This window comes from Phalacrocorax aristotelis, chromosome 3 (genome assembly GCF_949628215.1).
Source record: "Phalacrocorax aristotelis chromosome 3, bGulAri2.1, whole genome shotgun sequence".
Classification (NCBI taxonomy): Eukaryota; Metazoa; Chordata; class Aves; order Suliformes; family Phalacrocoracidae; genus Phalacrocorax; species Phalacrocorax aristotelis.
The window spans coordinates 91,697,531-91,722,372 of NC_134278.1; the positions used below are offsets into that span (position 1 = coordinate 91,697,531).

The 24,842-nt window shown below is 43.7% G+C and overlaps 1 protein-coding gene across 1 annotated transcript in view; it reads right to left on the reverse strand.

Moving 5' to 3' along the window:
* Positions 1-24,842, reverse strand: part of LOC142055645 (uncharacterized) — a 54,234-nt gene extending 29,392 nt beyond the window's left edge. Inside the window, exons 1-4 of the mRNA XM_075089762.1 lie at positions 24,833-24,842; positions 19,640-19,694; positions 18,496-18,645; positions 16,812-17,272 (exon numbers count right to left, since the gene is read on the reverse strand). Coding sequence (XP_074945863.1) covers positions 16,812-17,272; positions 18,496-18,645; positions 19,640-19,694; positions 24,833-24,842 — 676 coding nt within the window. The remainder of the gene's footprint in view (positions 1-16,811; positions 17,273-18,495; positions 18,646-19,639; positions 19,695-24,832) is intronic.

Below are 24,842 nucleotides of genomic sequence, written 5' to 3' on the forward strand. Positions count from 1 at the left end.
GCATGCTCTCTGCTGTGAATCTTGGATTGTAGTACCTAACCACCCCCTCTTATTTTATATGCAGTTTAGTCATCAAGCTCAGACTTGCAAGTTGTGCTCCCAGAATGACAGTGAGAACCTGAGCACAGCAATGCCTGGCATCAGCATCCCCTTCCCTATCCCACTGCGCTGGCCAAAGAAGCTATCACTTATCACTCTTGGGTGGACATCTACCTGACTGCTTGCCTGTGCTCTCTCATCAGACAGATCTGTTAATCATGTTGCAGCTGATTGCACAGCGCAGTAACAGCTGACAAATTGGCAGCTGGCAAACATGCAGTCAGAGAAGACGTGGAGCAAAACTTTCAGTGTGGGTGACCATCAACTGTTCAAACCTGCTGGGTGAGGAGACTTCCAGCTCAATACCAGGCAGAAGACTTTGGGGAAGAACTTCAACGCAGATCCTGCTTCCCTGCATTTAGATCTAAACTTGATTTTACTTGATCCCCTCAATTCATACTGCTGGTTGTGTGATCTAAACTAATTATGTATCTTGATTTTTGCTCATCTAGTTCACCTACTTTTCTTACTTTGGAAGAAAGTTTGTTATCAAATAATCAAAATTTATCTCATTAAGCAGTTTTCCAATCTCATCTAAATACTATAACTTTGGTAGTAATCTGAACTGCATTCATGCAAATTATAAGCACTGCAGATCTCAAAATAAATATGGAATGTGGCTTGTGCGTGCTGTGAAACCACAGTCAGTCAAGCTCATCTCTAGAAACAGTCACTACAAACTAATTACTGAGATTGGCTGAGAGCCATCATGTAGACTCTGCATATCACTGTATCCTGAGCCAGCATTTTTCTTCATTGTTTTTAATTCATGGATTTGCAGAGCAGCCACGAGCAGATGTTGGAACAGACAAAGAGCATTACAAGGTGGGGTTTTTTTCCTGCTTTATATACCTTACAGAGATTCTTCGTACGGAAATTAGCCTGACCTAATTATTTTTTGTGATTCTATATGCAGTTTGAGCTCTTCTAACACCACTTTAGAACAGCTCCCAGCAATTTTCCCTTCTCATCCCGAAATGACCTTTGTTGGGGGAACACATGTTCACGGAGAAGAGAACAGTCTGGACAACTTATGTTTCTGTTCAAACCAAAAGGCTCTTTCGATCAGAGATGGAAGGATGCTACTTTGCTACTCCAACCTCATTAGAAACATTGAGACTGGAGGTTCAAGAAATACCAATAGATGTATAACATGATACTCAACTTGTATATGACAGTTTTGGAAAAACCTCCGTGATGTGTAAATCCACTTACGGACAAGTCTTTAATAAGGAAGCATGTGGTGTCACCTCAGGATTTTTCTCATATGCCTGGCAGTACTACCTGGTCTGCTTGAATAGAAATGAATAGGCTGGTCAGAAGTACTTTTAGAAGCTGGAAAACATCATCTTTGGCAGGGATGACTTAACAGGACACAGAAAGGGAGTGAACTCATAGTTCACTATGACCTAGTCATAGACTAGGTCAACATCCCAGCCGTCCCGTTATGTTGGCGGCAGAAGTTTAACAAAGGGCTTTCAGAGGCCTCTTCAACACATCTCCTAAATCTGGTTCCAATGCACAAGGAGGAGAGAGGCTGGCTGGTGCACAGCAACAAACCCCGCAGGCATGCATTCACAGCAGCAAATGCTGCAGGTATGTGTCCACAGCATATATGCAAACGCATTAAATCACATGCTCAACCTGATTCAGCTGAAAGCTTTTGCACAATCACCCTTAATATAAGGCACATGGTTTTCATTCTAATGTGCATAAAACATTTTAAATCAGTTTTACATGTTTTCAACAGGGAAGAGAAAACCACCAGAATGAGAAACATATCTGAGAGGTAACTAACTAAGCAGCCCTGCAATCCCAGGATCAAAAGCAAAATTTGTCATAAAGCTAGTCAAACATTTACTGTAACGCACACCTTGAAATTATTACAAAAAACTAATAGAGATCAAGTGCCATCTACTGAAACGAACAGTAAAACCCTACCCAGTATATCGATTGGTTGCCTAAACTATGTTTCTATAGTTATAAAGAAAGACAAGGTGGGTCTCAAAGCAATGAATGTCAAGTTACGACTGCTGTCATTTGCTTGTTTTTCCCCCCAGTAGCACTCTTAGCATTAAGGAACACTAAGGACAGACATGAAGCCTGTGCTTTTTCAGCCTATTAATCCTTGAGGGTTTGCGGTCACACCGTATTCTGCCAACTTGAGCAAAGACTCACAGCGTGCCAGGTGCCCAGACTTCGAAAGCCAACAACTTCCTGTTACTTAGAGAATTTCAGAAGGGAGGAACAGACGACCTGTAATGAAATGCCTCAACATGGAAGCAAGACAAGGCTTGTAATCCAAATAAAATACAAAACAAACTCTGCAGAATTTTCATTTCCTTTAAACACAACTTACATAACAGTACACCTAAGATACGGTATTATAAGGTACATCTACTGTTTTGTTACAACACATTAAAAGTAATATATTTCAAGCTCCTTGGGGAAGCGATGTCCACCTTGCAGCGGCTGGAGCAGGATTTATGAAAGGATGCCAGGGCCCCAGCTCCACGGGGGGAATTTTGGAAGTAGCGCTCTCCCTATCTGCCACCTCACTTGAGAAATCCCACTCTCAATCAGCAGAGTGTCTCAGCTATGTGAAACTCTTGTTTCTGGGCATGCCTAGAAGCAGGTCAGCTTTAAAGGAGCTCGGTGCCTGGCTCCTCTCTAAAGACCAGGGTGGGTGTTTCACACTACACAAAAGACATCAGGGTCCACACAAAAGCAGCCCAAGGAAAGCTCTCTTCTGCTCTCTGCTTTACTGGAGAAAGGATCCACCTGGGATTTGCAGGGCCAGATTTAGCTTTGAACTGGGAGGAGGCTGCACATCATCTCCCCATCACACCACCTGGGACACGCACTGCGTCCAGCTGTAAGAACCAGGGGAGGAGATGGGGTTCCTGTCCTCTCAGCTTATCAGGGCCTTCTCCAGCTCCTCCACAGATTCACCCAGTTTAGGGTGCCTGCACGTCTTTGTCACCCGTTGCTACATACATAGTGGAATCCAAACAGGCCTGAATTTCCCACAGCTCCCCTGCCTCCATCAGGAGACCCTGCCTAACCCCTGCACCCAACACACCTGAGAAAAGTAAGTTCTACAATCTAGAGTTTTGGGCAAAGTTGGGCAACCTCTGTCCAGTTGCTCTATCAGATGCTGGGTTTTATTTTCTTTTCATAATTGTGGTTTATTTATTGGAACAGGGACTGGGCATGCATTTCCCCCTTCTTCCAGGCTCTTCCTAATCTCGGAATCATAACGACAGGTGAGGACCAAAAGAGATTGAAGGCATCTAAAACACAGCTTCCCCAGGATTTATATAGCTAGGTACGTAAAAGCAAGCAAATGTTCAAAATGCCACCGCTATCTGCAAGGTCCTGCTTAGTTGTTTATGGCTGAGTTTCCACTGTTGAGCCCATTAACCACCAACTTCCCCAATGTCCATATACCACAGTGAAACCAAATCAGTCAGATTTGCATGGCTAAGATAAAGACGTTCCCTTAGCTTTCTATGCCTGCATACAAATACAGATATATAAACAGAAGGAATATAGAGACATATCCACTCAACACTGCTCAAAAAGGATTAAAAGATGTCACTGTAAAGCACAAAAAAAAAATTTCTGAGTGATTTGGTCACCAAAATACAAAGTTCAGAGAGCACTGAAACTATTTCTGATTTTAATTCAAACATGGCCAGATAATGGAAAAACAGAATTTTCTACTTTCTGTCTGAAATGATGCTTTAATTTTGAAAACTGTCAAATTCCTTTCTTCTTTTAAAAAAGGGGTACAAATATTTTGATATTTTTATTGCTTTAATTTAACTAATTCCTAATTAAAACTAAATCCTTTCCGTTTTTTAATTTTTAAAATTTTACATTTAAAATATAAAATTAAATAAATTAATTTAATTAAATAAATTTAAAATATAAAATTTAAAATTTAAAAATAAATTTTAAAATTATTGAATTAAATTAAGTACATTAATTAAAGCCTTAAAATATCTCTAAGCATTCTAAATATTTTAGATTGAAGATTGTCTTTGTTCAGCCTGAGAGAAAGGCTTTCTTTAATGTTTTGATTTGGTCAACAACAATGATGACAGGATTACAGGGCACTGTTTATGAAGGAAGATTAAGGGAATACAATTTGTGTATTCTAATCAGTCTGGCAACACTCTATCATGGGGAGGAGGAATACAGCTGGAAAACTGTAAAGAAAACCATTGAACAGCAACACAGGATTCTGGCTATGATGCATGTTATGTCATGAAAAATTACTTTAAATAAAAACTGATGTTTGGTGGAAGTGCTCATAGTAGAATGTAGCTGGAGGATGTTCAGAATATTTTAACCAGGGCATCAGAAAACTATTTTCAACATTGGCATAAATAATACAGATTGTAAATTACAAGCAGAGCACCAAGAAAAAAAAAAAATCTCCTAAGAGAAGATTTATAATGGCCTTTCCATAGGCACAGTATTTCCTTCCGTACAGGTGAAGCGGGCTGAAAACCACGGAAAAAAGCCAGAAAGAGCAGAACATTTGCTGCAGTAGATACACAAACTGCAAAGCCTGCTCCAGCTTGACCTCACACATATTTTAAAACAGATACTTAAGAGCGTGCAGTGTGTATAACATCGGTTTCTCTTATTTGACTCATATTCCATAACGAATGAGCAGAAGAGAGAAAAAGGCTTCTTAAATATAAAAAAGACTTTTTTTTTTTTTTACTAAAGATCACAGCTCTTGCCATCTTCCATACCTGCCTCAACTCTGACCTCTAAACCTCAGTGCCCTTCTTACGCCAGGAGCTCAGCCATCTTTTCCAGATGGAGGAGGAGCATGTCCCCACAGTCCCCAGGAGACCTGCATCTCTATCAAAAGGCATTTGGCACTAAAAGGTGAATTGGCTGGCACAGGTCTCACCTTGTCCAACAGCCCAGCGGCTGAGGTGCTCCCTGCAATAGTCCCATATCTGCATCCCCTACTTACTCAGATTTGCAGTTGGAGCCGTGGCTTTCTCATGGACCACGCGCGAGGCTGAGCTTGAGGTTGCAGGCATCCTGAGGCGAGAATCTCCCTTTAACAGTTGGCGTCCCACTTTCAGGAGATCTGGAGTGGTATCAGGACAATTAATGGGCCAGAGAGAGAGAGAGAGAGAGAGAGAAGAGTTATGGTGTGCCTGCTGGGTACTTGGCTTCAAACCCCCAGTACAAGAGTAACTAGATTATACAAAGTGGAAGAGCTTCCCTGGGAGCAGACTCCCTGCATCCCCTCAGCCTGCTCAGCGGCCTGCTACTAGGGCACTCGTCTCCTTTGTGCTCAAGTCCAGCCTCCAAAAGAGGCAAACAGACCTAAGCAGAAGTTTCTTTTCCCTTTACTGAACTAAGTAACAGGCATCTCCTTTTAATGTTCTTTTCCTTTGTGAGGAAGGACATAAGCACCTAAGTGCGCAAGATTTGTGCCCGAGACCCTGAATTTTAGGTGGCCTGTGCCACCAGCCCAGAGCTGAGCAGATCATTGCTTAGGACAGATGGGATTCAGGCTTTCGCCTTTTACTTGCCCATTCCTCCTTTGTAACTTGCTGACTTCTTTTCGGGATCCTCTATTATCTCTGTGATGTCTGGGTGCCTGCTGCAGCCCGAGAGTCTTCTGAACAAAAGGAGATATATGTCTTGAGGGGCCTCAGCCCAACCAAGCAACATCAACAATAATTTTTTAGAAAGGGTGGATCATACAATCTGTGACATTTTTCTAGAACACTTTAATTTAACAGGAACTTGCAGATTTGGGTTCAAAAATACAAAAACACTTGAAAGCCAAAACAGTCTTTGCAGGTGCTACTTTGTTTATTCTTCTTTGAAAGAAATACGTGGCCCTTTGAATATGTTATCCACACCAATTCAACTCAATTTGTTGAAATTCAAACTCTAAATCTAAAACATATAAAAATCCTAAATAAAAAACCATAGCGCTATGCTCATAATTTTTCAAAGATGCTTTTTCAGCATCTTTTGCTCAAAATATTTGTCTTCCAATTATATTCCGTTCTTATCTCTTGGAAGTTATACAGCGCTTTTTTCACTTCAGTGCAATTCAGTTAGCTTATACCCTAAAAATTCTTCACTCCTGCTAACACAATTCACGGTGCAACGGGAGATACAGGCTGTCCATGTGCAATGCTAGGTGCCTTGGGCAGCGGTCCTCAGAAACAGGACAAACGGACAGTGCCCAAGCCTGTGAGGGATGAACAGGAGAGGAAGAGGCATCTAATTAGACTTACTTGAAGATCCAAGCGTGATCTTCAAACACAAACTTTCTTCCACAAATGAATGTCTAAGACTGGGTTTCCTTTCTGTTAAACAAAACAAAAACAAAAACAAAAACAAAACAAAACAAAACAAAACAAAAAAAAGAAAAGAAAAAAAAAGAAAAAGAAAAGAGACAGAAACCGTACTTGGCTTCAGTAAAGGCTAACAGCAGAGCTGTCATAGACCTGATGAGGAACACAGGAGATTGGGGTGGGATTCATCTGACTAAGCATGGATGTCTCTAATGTAGACACCCATGTCTGAGCCAGCCTCGGTCCCATATTTAGGCAACCAAGAGTTCGTCAATATAACCAGTGAGTTCAAGGTACTCCCTCACCCCCGAAACAGCTCCCACAACGGCCAGGAGAGAAATGGCAGATTCACCTGTTCAAGCTGTTCCACTTCTGATCAGCGATGGGACCAGTCACTGGAGCAGACAAGGGGGGCGCCCCCCCATCTGCAGCCCACAGCTCCTGAAGGTTGTCTAAGGAGACCCGTAGATTTGGTTTTCACCTCTTCTGAATCACAAATACCAAGGGATTTACCCCAGGCAGAGGAGCCCCAGCGGGATCCGCCGCCTGCGCTGGGTCCGTTGACCCAACTGGCAGGGACCGGTCAAAAACTGCCACAGGGGGGACCCAGGCGTTCCGATGCACGCGGAGGGGGCTGGGCTATGCAAATGAGGGAACCCCCCAGCAGCCGCTTCCCCCCTGCTGCCAGCCGCCAGACCTCACAGCACCAGCTGCTACAACACACCAAGCCTTCACAGGGTGACGCCTCTCTGTGCTCAACTCCGGGATGCAAGCTTCGAGGTTAGCGCGGGCTTCAGCCTGGGCACGGCATCCTCGCTCACGGAGGGCGACATGTGCGTGCTCATTTCCCTCTGAAAGAGTTAAAAATAACATTAGAAACCCTCAAGCTGACACAACAACATCTTCAACTCGTTTAGACTAGACACAGGAGATGTTTCTGTGATCCTAGTTTTTAAGAACAAAAATACATGCTTTTTTGAGCCTTCAGCCGTTTTAATGCTGACTGTACTCCAGCAGTGCTTATTGAGAATGAAATCCATGTGCAGAAAAAGTAAGGATCTCCCTTAGCTGCCTGTGTCTGGGTACCTATTGGTGCTCAGTTAATATCTGGAAGTTTCTTAGACTGGAATCATTTTTGTGTAGTAATGGAGGGCTGTGTTCCGTTAAGTAACAGGGAAGACTATATCCTGTGACCTTTTCTCTGGTGGCTTGGTATTTATGTGTAGCAGTTGAAATAAGCCCAATATGGCTTCCTGGAAACCAAAGCGTTCTGGAAGACAGTGCTGAGCAGTAGGCTACTAGTGCCTGCAAAGTTCCTGTAGTCTCTTTCTTCCCCACTCCCCAGCAGATTCTGGGCTGAGATGCACCCAAATTTTCCAGGCAGTGATCAACATAGTGGACGATAAAATGGATTTTCCTTTAAACTGGATTTTCAGTTAATTGAAGTTAGTTAGAACTTGGTTGCTTCTGCAAATTGTAGATACCTATCTGCACCTTTAGACTTTCTAAATGCCAACGAATTTATTTTTTTTCCCAACAGGAACAGTCAAGCTAAATGCTCTTTGGCTGAATAAGCAGCACTGTATAAAATGTCTCGTGTGTGAAAATGTTTTTTGTGCATTTATAATCGTGTTGAAGTAAAAGAATAGTATGAAGTCGTTCTTCTTACAGTTATTCAGTAGGTCTACAGTAAGTAAAAACACGCTGGAATAAGAAGGTCTGCTAAGAGTGTGCTAACAGTGATTATAATTAGTGTTCTGTTAACCAGTGAGTTGGGTTTTTCCGGGCATAAATTGTGTTAGGAATGCAAAGCAAGGCTGACATCAGGAATGAATACTTCCCTGGTTTAAACAGCTTGCATCATTCCATCCAAACTCCGCTCAAATTCTTGCTTTGGAACCCAGAAAGAATGAGTCACCTGTGGCTGTAGTTCATCATAGGTGCCTCTTTATTGAGAAACGAAACCTTTTCTGAGCCTGAAAGGTCGTAGCTTTATGTTGAATACGCATAGGAAGTTTGGAATAGAGATCAATGTTTGGAATAATGACCAAGTAAAAGAGCAGTGAAAAGGTAATCACTTTGTGGTTGTATTTATTGCTTGTATTTATTTTTCAGTGACTTCAGTTCCTCTGTCTGAGGTAATGTGAAGGTCTCCTCTCATTTGGATGCTACTGGAGTCCAATAAAATTACTCAGCCAGCGGAGTGCATGGAAACCACCTCTCTGTGCAGAGGAGTTGTGTGTTGTGCAGTTTATAGGGTGGGGCAGAAACATGATCTGCTGTGACTGTCCTCGCTTCAGAATTGCAAATGAATAGCAGCACTGCTTAACGCCTCATGTGGCTTTTTGGAATACCGCTGCCTTTACATGCAGGCTAGTGCGCATATACCGTCTTCCTTTCTGCATCAGTTCAGAGGTGCAGGGAACATACAAAAATCTGCTACTGTAAAGTGGCAAACATTATTACTCTGCATATGCTAGACTGACAGCACTGTCACCTACCTGGCCTTCTGGTGGAATGTACAACAGTGGGACATCACCTCAAAAACACCGTTGGGAATTCCGTTAACTTGGGAGGTAGATCCTGATGCAAATTACTAATTTCATTCTTCCATGACAGACAGCAGAGCAGCTTAACAGAGCATAGGGAAACTTCTGGCCATTAATAATCAATGAAGGGAAACCGTGAAGGTACTGAATAAGTGCAGTCCCTCTCCTGTCCTGCCCAGTCCAAAGATAACATGAAGCCTTTGTACCTCAAATACTTCTAAGTTTTGTGTGCCCAGTTTGTCCATAGTTGGCATCTACCAGACACGGCTGCATCCAATGATGACAGCTTTTAATTCTCTGCATTTTACACACTTATGTGGATGCGCACGGGTAGTTTAGGCATGTTGAAAGTTAACTCCTTACGGCCTTGTCAATGAGAATTCTTGATTCTCTTTTAATAAGCACATCTTTATTCTTACGGAATCTGTGTTAAATTTCACCTTTTCAAACTAATGAAGCTTCATTTTTATTTTTAAGCCCTCTTGCAAGCAGCTTGACAGATTTTTCTAATCTAATAAACTGAATGCGAAGCCGGAGCGACCTCCTAACATCATTCTGTTACTACTTATGCAATCGAGGAGAGAGCTGTAACGTGCCACTTGGAGTATGGATCCAGTTGTTGCCCCAGCGCCACTCAGTGATGTGTTCTAGCTGAAGTGGGGAATAAAACAAGTGGATTTGGGGGTTACTTTTTTCCTTTGCTCTAGTCAGCCATGTATTTGTTGAAATTAGAAACCTATTTCTGTCGACAGATTCTCTGAGCTAGCAGGTAATGATGTCTGGGGTTTTATAGCAGTGATAAGAAATAATGCTAAAAGGATACACAACTGTAGACTTTAATTTTTTTTTCCTTAAAGGCTATTGTTTCTATCTGTACTGAGCAATAGAATACAACACAGATGCTGAATACATGAAAAGGAACATTAGAAGTTGTCACCTCATCTGATCATGAAGAAAATGTTTGTAGTACTTGCATTACAAAGAGGATAGCTTCTGATGCCTCTGCTGAGGGGAAGGAGGGACACAAGCCAATGTCCTAGGCAAGTCAAATTGTTTTGGTCTGATTTTGAAAAAGACAGCTAGTATTGTTGCTTGAAGCATTAGATTTGTCTAAATAGCTCTGGGCCTTACAACTGTCCTACGTTCTCCCTGACACACTGAATCCTTGAGAACTGAGTGGCTTTTAGATTGCAAAATATTTGGGCAAATTATTAATTATAACCCATTTCTGACAGGAACTTAAAGTATGCTGAAAATTGGACTCGTGTTCTTTAGCAGTTCACATTTTCTTTAATTGCAGACAACAACAGGTAGCAGAAAGGGAGAAAAATAAAAGAGAAGCAGCGCAGCAACGAAAGAAAATGGGGGAAGAAGACCAAAGGCTAATGAAAGAAGAAGAAAACAAAACTGATGTAGAAGTGTCCGGACACAAGCCAGGCATCAGTGGCACAGTGCCAATGAAAAAGAGAATTTCAGCTCTACAACATACATATTGGTATTGATTGAAGTATTTCTAGGGCTTCAGCATTTCTAGGACTCCAACCGTTTGGTTTCAGTACATTCTTCAGGGCATCTTGGAAGGCAGGGTTCTCTCCGAATATCTTCAACAACTAGTAGGTGGTTATTAAAGGAGAAAAAAAGCCCACAGAAAATCATGCCTTGATGGAATGAAGTTTCCTGCAATAGTCCTATTCCAGCACCCTTCTTTGCAGCAAAAGTGATTGAGCAAGGATGTTGACTGAAAGACATCCTTAATGAATAGTTCAAGCCTAGAGAAAAGAATGGAAATACCTAAGAGTGTGGTAAATCTCCTGTATTGTCTATGCTTACCCGAAACATGTAATTAAACAGTTTTAAAGAACCCTTTGCTTCCTGCCTGATCGAGAATGTCTGCTTTTGCCTTTCCATAAAGGTATTTATAAATGTTTCACATTTTTCCATGGGAGATAATATTGACGCGTGCAGAAGAAAATTACTTGTTAAAGGTGACCCACGACTCTCAACGTACTCCTGGTAGAGTACGCTCTGGTAGAGCACAAGTTACAGCTGAACACAAAAGTGGATTTCTTGTCACTTTGTCACTTGCAGCCCCTGTGCTACCATGCCCCTTTACAACACTACAGTGGTTAACAGCAGGGGCATCGCTACACAGCAGTGGTGCGTGCTGCTCCTTTCTTATGAAGGCTAATGTTGTGAACGTAGGGGAGCAATTCAATTGCTTACTTGTATTGGTAAATTTGTATTTCTAGCAGAAATTCTTCTACTTCCTACATTACGGGGAAAAAAAAGTCTCACGCTGTATACTTGTTGCATAGGTAGTACAACTGAAAAAAAGGTGTCCTCCTGTGAATACATCTAAGTGTGAAAATTCTCAGTTCAGTTAACAGCACTTCTCAGGTTCCATTTTTGTACACTTACTGTATGTATTTACAGTGGAATTCCTCTCAGAAAAGCGTGCAAGGTAAATAGGCAGTAGAAGACAACAGTAGTTTAATGAAGAAGAAAAGTTAATGTCTGCTGGAGGGCAAGGTGTGTGGGAGGAGGAGGGTCCATGTGGTTATTAGGTGCAGCTCAGAACTTCAGTGAATACCTCCTGCATCTTCTGCTGTGCGGATGCTATTATCCCTGAATTCATGGGCTGTCTTGTGGCAGATGAGTGAGGACAGCAAATCCTGTGCCTGAGGCGGGTTCCCTGTGTATCCAGGGTCCTGTGAAGTTGTAACAGAATGGGAAGGGGCGGGGGGACTAGATCACCTCTGCCTCGAAAAATAGAATTTTTAACTAAGTTGTAAGACACAAGTTCTGCTTAAAAGAGAAGTACTTGAGAAAGTAAAGACAGTAAGACTTACTCTGAATGGCCTTTGTCATGGAGAAAAGTTTTAAAAAATACTTAGTATGCTTGTCATGCTGCTTAAAACCTTGCACAGACCAACTGATTTGACAGCAATTTTTAGACATTAAAGAAGTCATTGAGAAATGTGAAATTTTAAAATACCTTTTAGAAAGCAACAATATGCACTTTTGTGTGTATCTTCTGCGCAAGTGTTCTGGCTGGAGTAGAATCGATGACTACAGTCTGTCCAGACTGAACAGCAGTATGGCAAGCAAATCTGCTCCTAGTACACACCTCTAAAGTATCTGATGGTGGATTGGAGATAAGAAGAAAGTCTGTGAATAAGCTTTAATAGCAATCCGTGTCTGTCCTTTTAACCACACCGATGAAGCAAGGAGGCACATGTCATAATTCTTTCCCTATTGCTGACACAGGGCAGGGAAACCTAATACCTGTTGCCTAGTTTAGGTTGGAAGCGACACCGCATCTTTCTAAAAAAATTAGTTTAGTGCTTACTATTGCTATTTTTGAGACAATGTAAAATAGGTGCAACTAGATGTTATTTATTAAAAATAACAAAACATTGGCTAGTTAAGAAGTTAGAAACAAAGCCCCTGACTGCGTCATGAGAATGCTCGTGTTTTTTGAGCCTTCAGCCGTTTTAAAAACGATTAGGTGCTGCCACCTCCTGCACATCAGCCCTCCTGCGTTGCTTTGCCCTCTCCTGCTGCGTACTCACACTGTTTTGCTGTTCTTCCCTCCATTTCCCTGCCTGTACTTGAGCACAACTGCTCTAGGAATTGCTCCCATCTACTCTACCAAGTCCTGACATAATGCCAGAAAGGGTACAGTGCTCTCGTAGCTAGTAGTCTGTATGTCAAAACAGCATGCATTAGTTTCATATGTTTTCCTGCGCTATAGTTGCTTGTGTCTGCAATGCCCCATGTTCATTTGTCTGAAGGGTTTTGGAGGAAAATGCTCCCCTGTTCTGCTCATGTAGGACATAAATAAAACAGTGGTTCAATTTTAGCGCATTTCTAGCGGTTGGGATTTAGGTGAGGTAGTTGATTTGGGGGGGGAAAGAAGGCAAAATGAGGAAGGGATCAGAAGTGAAGAAGAGCCTTGTGAGTGGGTGGACCTAAGTAAGCATGCAGGTGAATCTCTGGTGAGGCGGTGGGCAGTGCCTGTGCCTCGGTGTTTTCAGCAGCTGAGAGGCATGTTGGGTACCTCTTCAGCTGAATATTAAAGAAAGGCTTCTTTGAGCCTGGATTAGAAAGAGAAATAGAGAAATGCGTAATGGGATTATCAATAGGTGTTGCTTCAACCAGGGAAGGAGCCGCCTTGGTTCCTATGCTACCCTGTAAGCATGAATTCAAGCAGCCACCTGCTACCTGACCCTTAACCTATGCCCTGCTTGTCCTCCCCACCTGCACACTTTGAGGCAAGACTTCAATTCTTGCCTCAGTATGGTATGAACAATTTCTCAACTCAGAAAAAGGAGGAGGTTTTATTGAACTCTTTGGAGGCTAATGGTCCTCCCCTAGCTGCTCCATACAGCAGCAGCAGGATCCAGGTGAATCATGGCTAAGAGTAAAGCCAAATATTAGATGGGGAAAAATCAAGGTGGTACATTTGTCACAACAGCTGGGATAGCCTCTGTGGATCGGGGAGCAAAGGCCAGCCCCACAAAGTCTGGGACTGGAGCATTTATCGTGGTACTTCAGGCCTCTTCTTTCAAAGGGTACCTTGAGCTGTCTGCATACTTGCAGGATGGAGGAGGAAAGGCGGCAGCTTGGAAGCGAGCTGTATTTCAGGTAGAGATCAGAGCACGGACTTCTATCAGGAATGTGACGGGAACTCTCTTGCTGAGCATAGTTAAATAACTTATGAGAGTTGAGCGGACAGAAGATTTTTAAGGGCAAGAAGCAATTTTGACGTTATTCTGGTGTTAGCGCCTTGTGTCTTAAACATGGACCACGTCCAAAACATGGTTTGAAATGAGTTCAGCCTATTGACATTTTAAATGTAAGTGTAGGTTCATACTGCTTTGTTGCCTGCTTGCTGCAAAAGACACCCACGTAGTCACAGGTGAATCTCTCTCCTAGAACTGAAGATCTAAACTAGTCCTCTAAACTATGCTCCATTTCACCACCACTCAAAGCAAAGATCACTTAAACAATAGTGGCTGTTAAAGAGAAACCCAAAATTGTGATAAAGATGGTAAAATCCCATATAAAATATTGCGCTCTCAGCCTTGAACAGACATGCTTTGAAGTAGCAATAAGGCATGTTGTGTCATGTGTTCCAGTCCCATCCCCTCCACCCGCCAACCTATTAATTTTGGCCCTTGTGCCCAGGTACTTAAAAGAAAAGCTTTTGAAAGTGACTTTGCAGCAACTATGTATTGCAGTAGTGTCATAAGGCAAGTCAAGTGGCCTGCAGGAACCCAACAAGGTAGGTGAGCGTGGAAGAGGAAGTTGCTGGCAGAGGAAGCAAGGCGCTCTCGTGTTCTCATCTTTGTGAACTCTTGGAGCCTGTGTTACATCAACATGCCTGTTTGATTCCTCTTCCTCAGTGAAATGCTTAATGAACACTAGGGAATCTGTTGCAAACACAAGTAATTCAGAACCCAGGCATTACAAGGATGCAAAAGGTCTCTGAATTGCCTCTGTAAGCATTGGTGCATGTGACCCTCTTGAGTGTTGCAAATGCTCCCCACATGCTGGCCAACTATTCCTCCTTCCTTGTGGCTAATAACTCCATTCTTCCCCAAAGCGGCAGGGCAGTGCATGGCGTTGTCTGGCTTCACCAGGCTTCTTCTGCTCTGGGTTGCACAGAGAAATATTACACTTGCTTTGCTGGAGGGGAGAACAGGAAGCCAGTGAGGTTTAACCGGCCAGAGGTGTTGTTGAAAGGTTGGTTGGGTGGAGGCAGGCAAACACCGCTATGTCGCCTGTTGGTTAGCATTGCCCTCCTCTGAACTATGCATGGATTTCAAGTTTTGGACAGGAAGAATTTCTGGTTTGATGGTCACAGTGGCATCTCGGTGGGCACACTGAGACTGCATGGCTCTCAGGTTAATTAAACAAGGTATTCTGGACTTCTGTTAAATGCCGGGAAGACTGACACTCTCCTGGCAGCACAGAAATGAGCAGTTACAAGCTTCTGGAAGATTGCATTGAATTAAAGATTAGGCACTTGCATTTGTTAACTCAGCATGGGTGCAGTCATGCAGGTGGCATGTGTGTCCACAGACCACCTGGAGCCTTTTTCTCTGCCTGAGTGCTTATGCTTGGAGCTGTAATGAAGTTTTTCTCAGCAGAATTCTCTTCTTTGGGTCCTGATGGTTCCTTATGCCCTGATACAGTGCCTCCGCCAGCTCTGCCTGTGCCCAATAGCTCAGCTGAGACCGGCTATTTTATATGGCTTTGCTACAATAAAACACTCACACATTTACCATTTCTAACAGGCTTCATTGAACTTGTGATTATAAAGGTAATTTACAATGAAACAATTAAATAAACAATAAGCTAAAGCACAATACATTTCAAAGGGCTCATATGACTACAACATTCCAACACATTAAAACTTTAAAACAACATTAACACTCAAATTGTACCTACACCTATACTTATCTTTCTAACACGTTTCAAGACTCTCAACAAAGTACCTTTTTGGTTACAGTCCCTGTAAACACACAAGACCAGTGAAACACTCAAGCAATTGTACAACTGAGAAGAACACTACACAAGACAGGAACAAACAATGTGCTGGAAACTGCCTGGGGAATAGGGGGTTTACCTCTAAATTGAACTGACTCTTTGGACAACGAATGGATAACACTAGCATGCTCTCTGGAATACATGTGTGATATCCTTAGCGGGAACAAGCCTCCGTGTCACTCAACACTGTAATTTCACAAAAGCTTTAGGTTAGTGCTGCCTAAAGAAATAGCCCACCTTTCTCTGGCCGTTTGCTCCCGTGCACGTCTCACGCTACTCTTGAGCCAGTGCAAAGTGCTGGTATATTTGCCCAGTGAAGCAGCCAGGGAAACTCATTGAGCTTAACAAACAACAAATTAACATTCAGCAAACAAACATGAAAGAGAACTCACTGTATTCTCCTTGATCTCCCTGGTCATGTTCACTGTGCAGATATGTTGGCACCAGAAAGACACCAGCGCGGTGGGTTGGGGGGGGTGGGGAACATGGTGACTGGGAGCAGGAGGACTATTTCTGTAGGCAGCAGTACTCTCAAAAAACGCCAGTTACAAACATCCTGTAGAAAGGCTTTACCTTTTCCATTCTGAAACAAGTAACATGTTTTCAAACCGATTTATAGGGCAAATCAAATAGTCAAGAGCAAAACGGTGGACTAGGACAGAACTGCAAAACAACGCTCTAGTACTGTAAATGAGATCTGTTCCTGCTCCATGAGTACTGAAAGGCCGCATGATAGTTGGTACAACAGGGGCTGCTACAGCCAGATCGCTGGCGAGTCTGCTGCTCCAGTATCTCTTCTTTATTCCTGTCTGAGAAACAGTATTGACGTACCCAAAGACTTCATCATCATCAGGTTCTGTAAAATCAAGTTCTTTCACAAAATGGTTTTCATTAACTCCGTGCTCCACCTTCCTGCATGGAGGTGTCACAGGAGACAAAAGGATGGTCGAGTTTGGCTCACCTGGAGTTAAGTCCACAATGATACCAGAATCACTGAGGCTTTCAAGAGAAATTGACCCAATTCCTTCAGTGAAGAAGGCAGGCTTAGAGGACAGGCATCTTGAGCTCTGAGCTCTGAACATGTTTTGAATGAACTGCTCCCCTTCTAGGCTATATGGCACCACATCAGTCTGGATGGTCTGCTCCACCATCATGTTTCTGACTTTCTCCTCCTCCTCCTGGGAAAAAGTTAGTTTTTCATCCAGAACATTTTCAAGCATCTCTTGATTCACAGTAGAATTGGAGGGAGCTGGCTCACTCAACTCAGAGGTTGTGGTGGTCAAACTCTCTTCAAATAAATCAGTCCCGTTAGCTGTGTCCTCATGAAGAAACAGCCCACTATCTGCCAGCTCCTCCAGAGCTTGGTCCTCTGTGGTGGGGCTGTCTGGCATAGTGGTACACAACGGCTTGCCCTCAGAGTCACATGTGTACTCCGGGCGCTGCTCATCTCTCACAGAGCTCTTCAGGGCCATCTCCATGCTCGACACCAAAGATTCCAGTTTCTTGTTCTCAATGCTTATTTCTAGGAAGTATTTCTGAAATTTTTTGTCTTTCTCAGCCAAGCTGTTCTTCATGCTCTCAATAACTTGCTTGAGTTCTTTAATTTCCCTCCTTGCTTCCAAGAGGCTCAGCTCCATCTCCACATGATTACACTCGTCTTCGATCCAGTCTTCCTTCATACGTTCCACCTGAGCTTTGAGCTTTTCGATTTCTCTTTCCCTGGAGCAAAATAAAAATATCGTAACACTTCTGGTGACTGCCTAGTTAAAGAGTCAACGTGAGGCTCCACCTCACTGGGGTGGCTATGCTGCAAAGATGCTCCAAGGAAGAAGCAAATTCCTCCATGCATCGTTTGCTGCCACCTCTGAGAGAACTGGCAGAGATGTCAGCTGGCTGCCAAGACACACTGGCTGATTCCTAGCTGGAGTCACCAACCTTGCCACACAGCCAGCAGCCTTGTGGGCTATGCTGTGATCCTGGACACTTTGAGGTGAAAGTGGTGGCCTCTGGGTTAGGTCCAACCAGTACAGCGCTTGACATCTCATCTACTGCCTCACCCTGGAGGAAATGACAAACAGCTGCCTGGATGTGTCCCCTGTGCCTGCCAGCAGCTCGTCACGTATAGCCAGAGCCAACAGTGGCCTCAGACAGCAGGATGGCTCAGGGCTGCAGGCACCTGGCTTGCTTTGCACCCGGCTTGCTTTGCACCCCCCCAGCCCAGCATGGATCCAGAGGCTTCTGCCTTCACTTGCAAGCAAGTGGGGAGAAAGGCCCCCTGCGTGAGATCCAGCCCTCACAGGTACAGATGTTGGGCCACCCAAAGCAGGACCAAGGGGTCCCTGGGACTCTACCTTGGGGCTCCATTCAAACAACCCGTTGTGCCCGCTTGGGTTGTGTGTGCTGGAAAGCCAGTTCTCAGAGCACAGCTTTAGTAAAAGAGAGAACATCTGTTGCTGTGTAATGTACATTGTTGCTTCTTCGCTTAGCATCCATACAAAGTGCTATTGCAAAAAAGTCCATATCTAAGCAACAAAACCACAAGCGGGCACACTAGTTTGTGTCAGAGCTTTTCCTTCATTAGGGGAAAAGGGGGACATTTGTCGTCATATTTTCTGAGTGAGGTGGAACTTTTTTTATGTATAAAAGGTCTCAGTGCTAAAGTAGGCTGGTGAAGAACTATCCTTTGAAAGTCTTCTATCGGGAAAGTTCAAAAAAAGGGAAAAAGAGACAGCCATATTTGTAACAAAAGTGCACGGTACATATTCACTGAGCACACAATGAAACCTTAAATACCTGAAAACAACCTAATCAGCCCGACCATATTTCAAATCTCTTAATGAAAACTTTACATGGTCAAGAAAAGAGTACAAATGATCAGGACTCCCATCCCTTAATGCTCCTGAATAAATCTTGTCCAGTCTTATTTCTGAAGTGAAATATACCTTTCTGTAACTTTGCACTCGGATTCCTTCAGCTTTTTTTTCAAATGCCGTATTGTAACTTCTTTCTGCTGCAGAGGAGTCAAATACCGCTCCGGATTTTCTGGCTTAGTGCTGCAATTGTGACCACAAGAAATAGATTTCCCTGATTGCCTGAAACGAAAAAAAACCATCACACCATCACATAACATCACTCCTACAGTTCTTCAGTCCTGGCAAAAAGGAACACATCCCATAGACTGATATGGCGCTTGACTCATTTTGGGCTCCTCAGTGTCCACACAAGTGACTCCCTCTGGCAAATCAAAGTACTTGAGAAAATGGCTGATTTGTGGCTATAGTACAAAATTTACTATTTATCATACTTGTTTTCAGTGCCATTACCTCAAATGAGACATTTAACTTTAAAACACCTAGCCATCTCCTCACCCAAAACGGTGCCCAAGAGCAGGCAGCTGGGCCATTGGCAAGGGCACCCAGCTGCAGACACAGCCAGGTAAGGAAGCGTACAGACTGAGTTCAGCTCCACATGTGAGTTAAGAAGCCGAGCACCCTGAAACCTACATTAATCCTGTCTAGCTTTAGGTGTGTGTCTGACATGCTTGGCTGTTGAGTTGCCTGGGGTGGGAGGAAAGAGAGAGAAAGGGAGGGAGAGAAACAACAATTTCTTCTCTGCAATATGTGTCGCACGCTCCCGCAGGTATTAGTTTTCTTCCCTGTAGAGGAAACTGCACGCAGAGGTACCTAAGGCCGGGCAGGGTGAATTTTCACCCGAGCATACAATATTTTCTATACAACCCCACCCAACTCTCTCCAAAGGAGAAAGGACCTTTCTGTGAAAGAACCAGGAAAGCCACGTGAGAACTGACAGCATAAAACCACGGAAAGGAGCCTGCCTTGGAGTGAAAATCAGCTACAAAGTGCTTTGACTAAAAGTAACCTTGAATTTTACAGTACTGAAACAGTAAAACTTCTACATGGGATAGAGCACACTGTTGATTGTCGAGCCACCAATATGAAGAGTCACACCCATGCTGAGGAGCAACACGACCCCTTTGGCAAGCCAGACAACCAGCTGATGCCCCATTTGAGTGCAGAGAAGGTAAGTCAGTGTGCTGAACACCAGGATGCTGAAATAAAGACTTGCCTCGTCACTTGGCTGCTGTCACTTCCTTTGTTTGAGCCTGAGTTGCTTCTGCTGGCTAAAGAAGCCCCATAATTCTGACGGGTGTTCGCAGGACTCGGCTGGTTTTTGCTCAGTGTTGACAAAGGGACCTTTTCACGGGAAGCAGGTGGGCTGGGTCTGGACTTGTTGGATAAGGATCCATTATTCTGACCATGAAGGCCACAACTGGAGGAGAACCAACATGGTTAAAGCATACTGGATTATCTTTATCACACAACTCATTATGTGTCTTATTTCACGCACAAAGTTGTCTACACACTAAAACAGGTAGATAACTGTGAGTGGCCGGGAAGAAAGTCCTGAAGTCATCAGCCACTGCACACTCTTTCACTGACTGTGGGGCTCTCAGTCTGAATTATGTGATCTAGGGAAATGGTGGCCATTTTCACATTTCTCTGTGGCTAGCACGGTCCCCACTGACTCCACCAGATCATCCACATTCCCTGAACCTCTGACTCCATTAAGTAATGAGAGGACTGCAGCCTGGGCTAGTGCCAAAAGAACCACGCTTCAGCCTTCCCTGGCCAGACCTGCAGAGAGATGCCTGCTCGTGGAGGTTTGCTCTAAGACTGCTTTCATGCTCCTTGGCAAGCAGCCTGAGGGATCACAGTGTGTGATGAAAACCGATTTGTTTGAGCCACTGTTCCTTTCTCTCTTTGGCATAGAGGGTGCTTCTGCTGCCACTGTCAACTATTCATAGAATCATAGAAGAGAACCATAGAATCATTAAGGTTGGAAAAGACCCCTAGGATCATCAAGTCCAACTGTCAACCCAACATCACCAAGTCTCCTAAACCATGCCCTGAGGTGCCACATCTACACATCTTTTAAGTACCTCCAGGAATGGCGACTCTGCCTCCTCCCTGGGCAGCCTGTTCCAATGCCTGACCATTCATTTGCTTAGATATAGTTCAAACCCTACTGTGAGCAGGCTGAAATAGTATTAAAATAGACAAAGAAAACCACACATTTTTTTCTTCCTTCCTTCCTTCCTTCCAGTTTCCCTCATACGTATCTACCTTTCTTTTCCCACTCTTTATTAAATAACCTGACTGTCGACTGTGGGCTTGAAAGCAACTGGTATCTGTGCTGCTGGCAACTGCCAAAGGACTGAGGTGCTCTGAGCACAGCTTCCCAAGGTGGGTTCCTCGCTTGCTCACTTGGTTTGTCTTCCTGCACTGCTACACTGCTACCTACATCCTCTCATGGAATCTGTTCTTCTAAACTGTAATGAACGGGCTGGTTTCAGAAAAGAAAAAGGCAAATCCAGCCAACCAAAGAGGCTTGAACATAAAAATTTAAATACCACAGCACTATGAAGCAAGAACTCTCCTCAAGATTCCCTAACTTGGTTTCGTCCCTCCTCTGAAAATGGAACAGTTTATAAGGAAGGTGGCTGCTGCAAACCTTCATCACACTGCTGTGGTTTGGGTGATTTTATAATTATTTTACAATGAAGTGCTGGACTGTGGTTTGTGACAACACTGAGATTTTTCAGAGGAAGTTGAGTCAAACAGTTAAAAGAGAACATATCGCAAAGGAGACCTCTCCTTCCACTTCGTACAGTACAGCATCAACTCTTGGGTGAGGCAGAATTCACATAGACTGTGCGTAACGCAGCAATGCAATTGAAGGAGCATTATTACAGAGGCCTTCTGTCTAATTAAGTGGGTCAGGATGCTCTAATTTAAAGTTACATTTAAATGCACAGAAATACATGCAATGATACAGAATCTTACTGCAAGTAAGGTGATTTTAGGGCTTCATATTATACTTAGTATTTTTCACACACACACACACACACCCCCCGGCCAGTACCTTTACTGGTTAGATTTAATCTAGAGAGTGCTTAGGTAATGTTTATTTTTCTAACAGTCTCATGACACAGATAGGAAACTGCTCATCAAGCATCATTCTGCCAATCTCTGTGCACTGGGGCACACTCCGACCTCAGAGACATCTGTGTGACTTAAGCATAGAGGTATCCCACTGCCAGTCCCGGCCTGGCCTACCTGCCAGCACTTCCACAAAGGGCAGGAAACCCGTCCTGTCAATCTGAACTCTTTGCACCTACTCCAACAAATGTAACCAGCAGGGATTTTGTGGGTGGAGCACAATGTGCGCTGCTCCACCCAAATGTCCTCACCCTTGCATTCACAAGCTCTCTGGATTTGCACTTCACAAATGATAGGGAGAAATCTTACAGAAATCTTTCTTGAAAGATTTGTTTAGATAGATAACTGATCTATATTTTTTTTTTTTTATTTGCATATAGTTTTAGTTACAGAAAGGTTGGGCAAGGGTGTTGAATACAAAAGCATCAAAGGCAATATTGTCTACTTCTTCCTACAAAAAATAAGGTCATGACCTGGAAAGGGACATGCCAAGCTGACAGTTTATTACAAAGAGAAAACAGTGATAAGACCAAAAGGTTAAGGTTAACTTCTTAGAGGTACTGCTGTTAAGCAACATATACCCAGTTGTCTCCTCCTCCACTCCAGCTGAAGTCTTTTCTGTCTTACCTGAGGGTATCTCCCATACTTGTTATGAACAAACAACAAAAAAATACCTGTCGGCTGATCTGGCCTACTGACATGTTTTGGTCTCAAAAAATATAGCTTTTTTTTCCCCTTTCTCATATTACAGTTCTCATCAGCGTAAGTGCTGCCCAAGAGCATAGTGTTAGCCAAATTGTTTCAAAACTCACACTAGTGGTATTTTATGTATTAGCTGCAAGGCCTTACATAGTAGTCTCTCTCTGCACTAGCAACTCTCTCACTCTTCAGGAAAAATTGCTTTGCTTACTTGTGAGAAAAAGACCTTTTGCTTCCAGCAGCCGACACATGGGCTTCAGGCACTGAGGTACAGCCTGTGTTGCTTGAAGAGCTAAAATTGGTTTTAACCCCTGGAAAAGAAAAGGGACGAGTAAAAACACAGTGGAAATCATAACTCAAAGGCTGTTTTAAAAATCACAATGAACAACAGGCATCATCCCTTTGCCCATCCTGTGTGAATTTTAGCAGTTGCGTGAATTTTCCAACATCCCTGATGTCAAGCACGTGATTTGTTCTGGATTTGCAACATTTCTTCAGAAGTGGCACTTAAACAAGAGCAGAGAAAAACCATTTGGACACAAACCCCTCACACTAAAGAAGCCCTTTTAGGACACGGCTAGGAACATTTGTTGTGACAACCTGTTTGCTTTCTTACAGCCGTCAATACAAGAATCAGGCTGCTCACACAGCTCCTGCAGCAGCACACAACTGTAACTGCAGATTTCGCTTGCTTTAAACCATATGAAAAGACTACGCGCTGGGGGAAAAGCCGCTTCCATTTTGGTTTCTGAGACGATGTACACATACATGCATATGTACATATAAATGTGTATAGGCTAATAGGGTATATGTGTCTGCATATGTACACACATATGCAGGTTCTCGTGGCACACAGAAGGACAGTAAAGCAGCTCTAATAGCCTTAAATCAATCCAATAATCACGCGTGGCTCTCAAGTGCTTCTGGGGTGTTAAGCCATCTACCTGATTTCTGACTTTCTATGGATCACAGCTTTTATTTCCCAAGCCCTGGCATGTACAGGGAAAACCGCTTTCATTTTGCTACAAACAGTAGTAGGTAGAGCTACTAAGAAAGTCTTATCACCTGGAAAAATACCCACCCTAAAGTTAGGATTTTTTTCAGTCTGTCACTCAAATGGCAGATGTCCAAAGCCATATCTGGGCCTTACACTGCAAAGCCACAATATTGTACGATGACTTTAAGCTGAGGGAATGGAAATAACTTTCCAACATCCTTTAAACAGCTGGTCGGGGCGAGCATCTCTCACCTGAGAATTTCTGGGCGCCGTCTCACGCACAGACACCCCCAGCCAGCAGCTGCAGACTTACCATGAACCCCATTTTTGCTATATTTTCCATGATGCATCTGCAGATACCATCATCCCCCACTGGGGTGGATAAACCTTCAGCTGCACAGTCTTTCTTAAATCCTTTGCAGAACTGATGGTGATGTGCACGGCTTGTACCCCAGTTGACTAGGTTTGTCGCTGTGACAATGTGATTGCGAAAGCTCACACATCTAAGTCCCAGAACAACCCACCTAAGCAGCATTAACCATGAAAGAGGCTGCCATTCCTCAAAAACCATTTCTTTTGTCTGAACTGGCTATAACACTTGTTTTGCCCTGATCTGAGACTCCCCTGACTAAGAGGATTGTCTTTACCCACCATTTCCCACAAAGGATACCACATATTGAATCATCAGCTTAAGCGGTATCTCAGTTGAAATTCATTCATACATATATTTCCATGCTGCAGCCACTCAGTGTCACAGTGCTGGCAGGCAAGACAACTTGGCACTATGCTCTGACGGAAACGCTCATGCCACGCGTAGTGGCATCCAACACTGAGAGGCCCGTCACTCTGGCCCCAGCCCACCTTGCAGCAGGCTACAAGCAGCAGCACACCCACTCCCTAGGAGCAGAGCTGTGCACTGCTCTGTGCAACGGGAAGAACAACACAGTGACGGCCAACAAAGTACTGCAACGTTTTCCAGGATTGCTTCTTGCCTGCAAGACACTGGAGTGAAATAGTGCAGTATCAAGTGCTGTCCCTGCACTTTATTGCTCAGTGGGCAATGGCACTGAGCTAAGAGAGTGCTGCAAACAGCATCATGCTTTCTGCACTGCCTTTTAGCCTCCTTGCTGCCCTGACAGCACCACTACAGTCACCTAGCTCTAGCTGACAGGGAGGGGAGAGGGGAGCCTGCAACCCCACGACTGCATGCTGTGCTGCCCATGACGAGGAGTGCAGGCAGTGCCAGCTGGCACAACCCAGGCAGAGGCAGAAAAGGCAGTGACGGTACGTCAGACGTGTGTGCACATCTGCCCCATGGGTTGGAGGACCACTGCTTAGGGAGCTAACACCGTCCTACCACAGCACTGCAATTGGCTGGGCAAGGTAGAACAGCTTAGGTATACTTGGTCTGCCAGGACAGTATGCAACCGCATCACATACGTACTTATGTATATGGAGCCAGTATGTACATTTCTTACACAGGTCCACACAATAACCATACATGCATGCCTGGAGTATAGCATCCCAGTCTGCTATTTATAGCCATTACAGATGGTTGGATACCTTGTGGCAT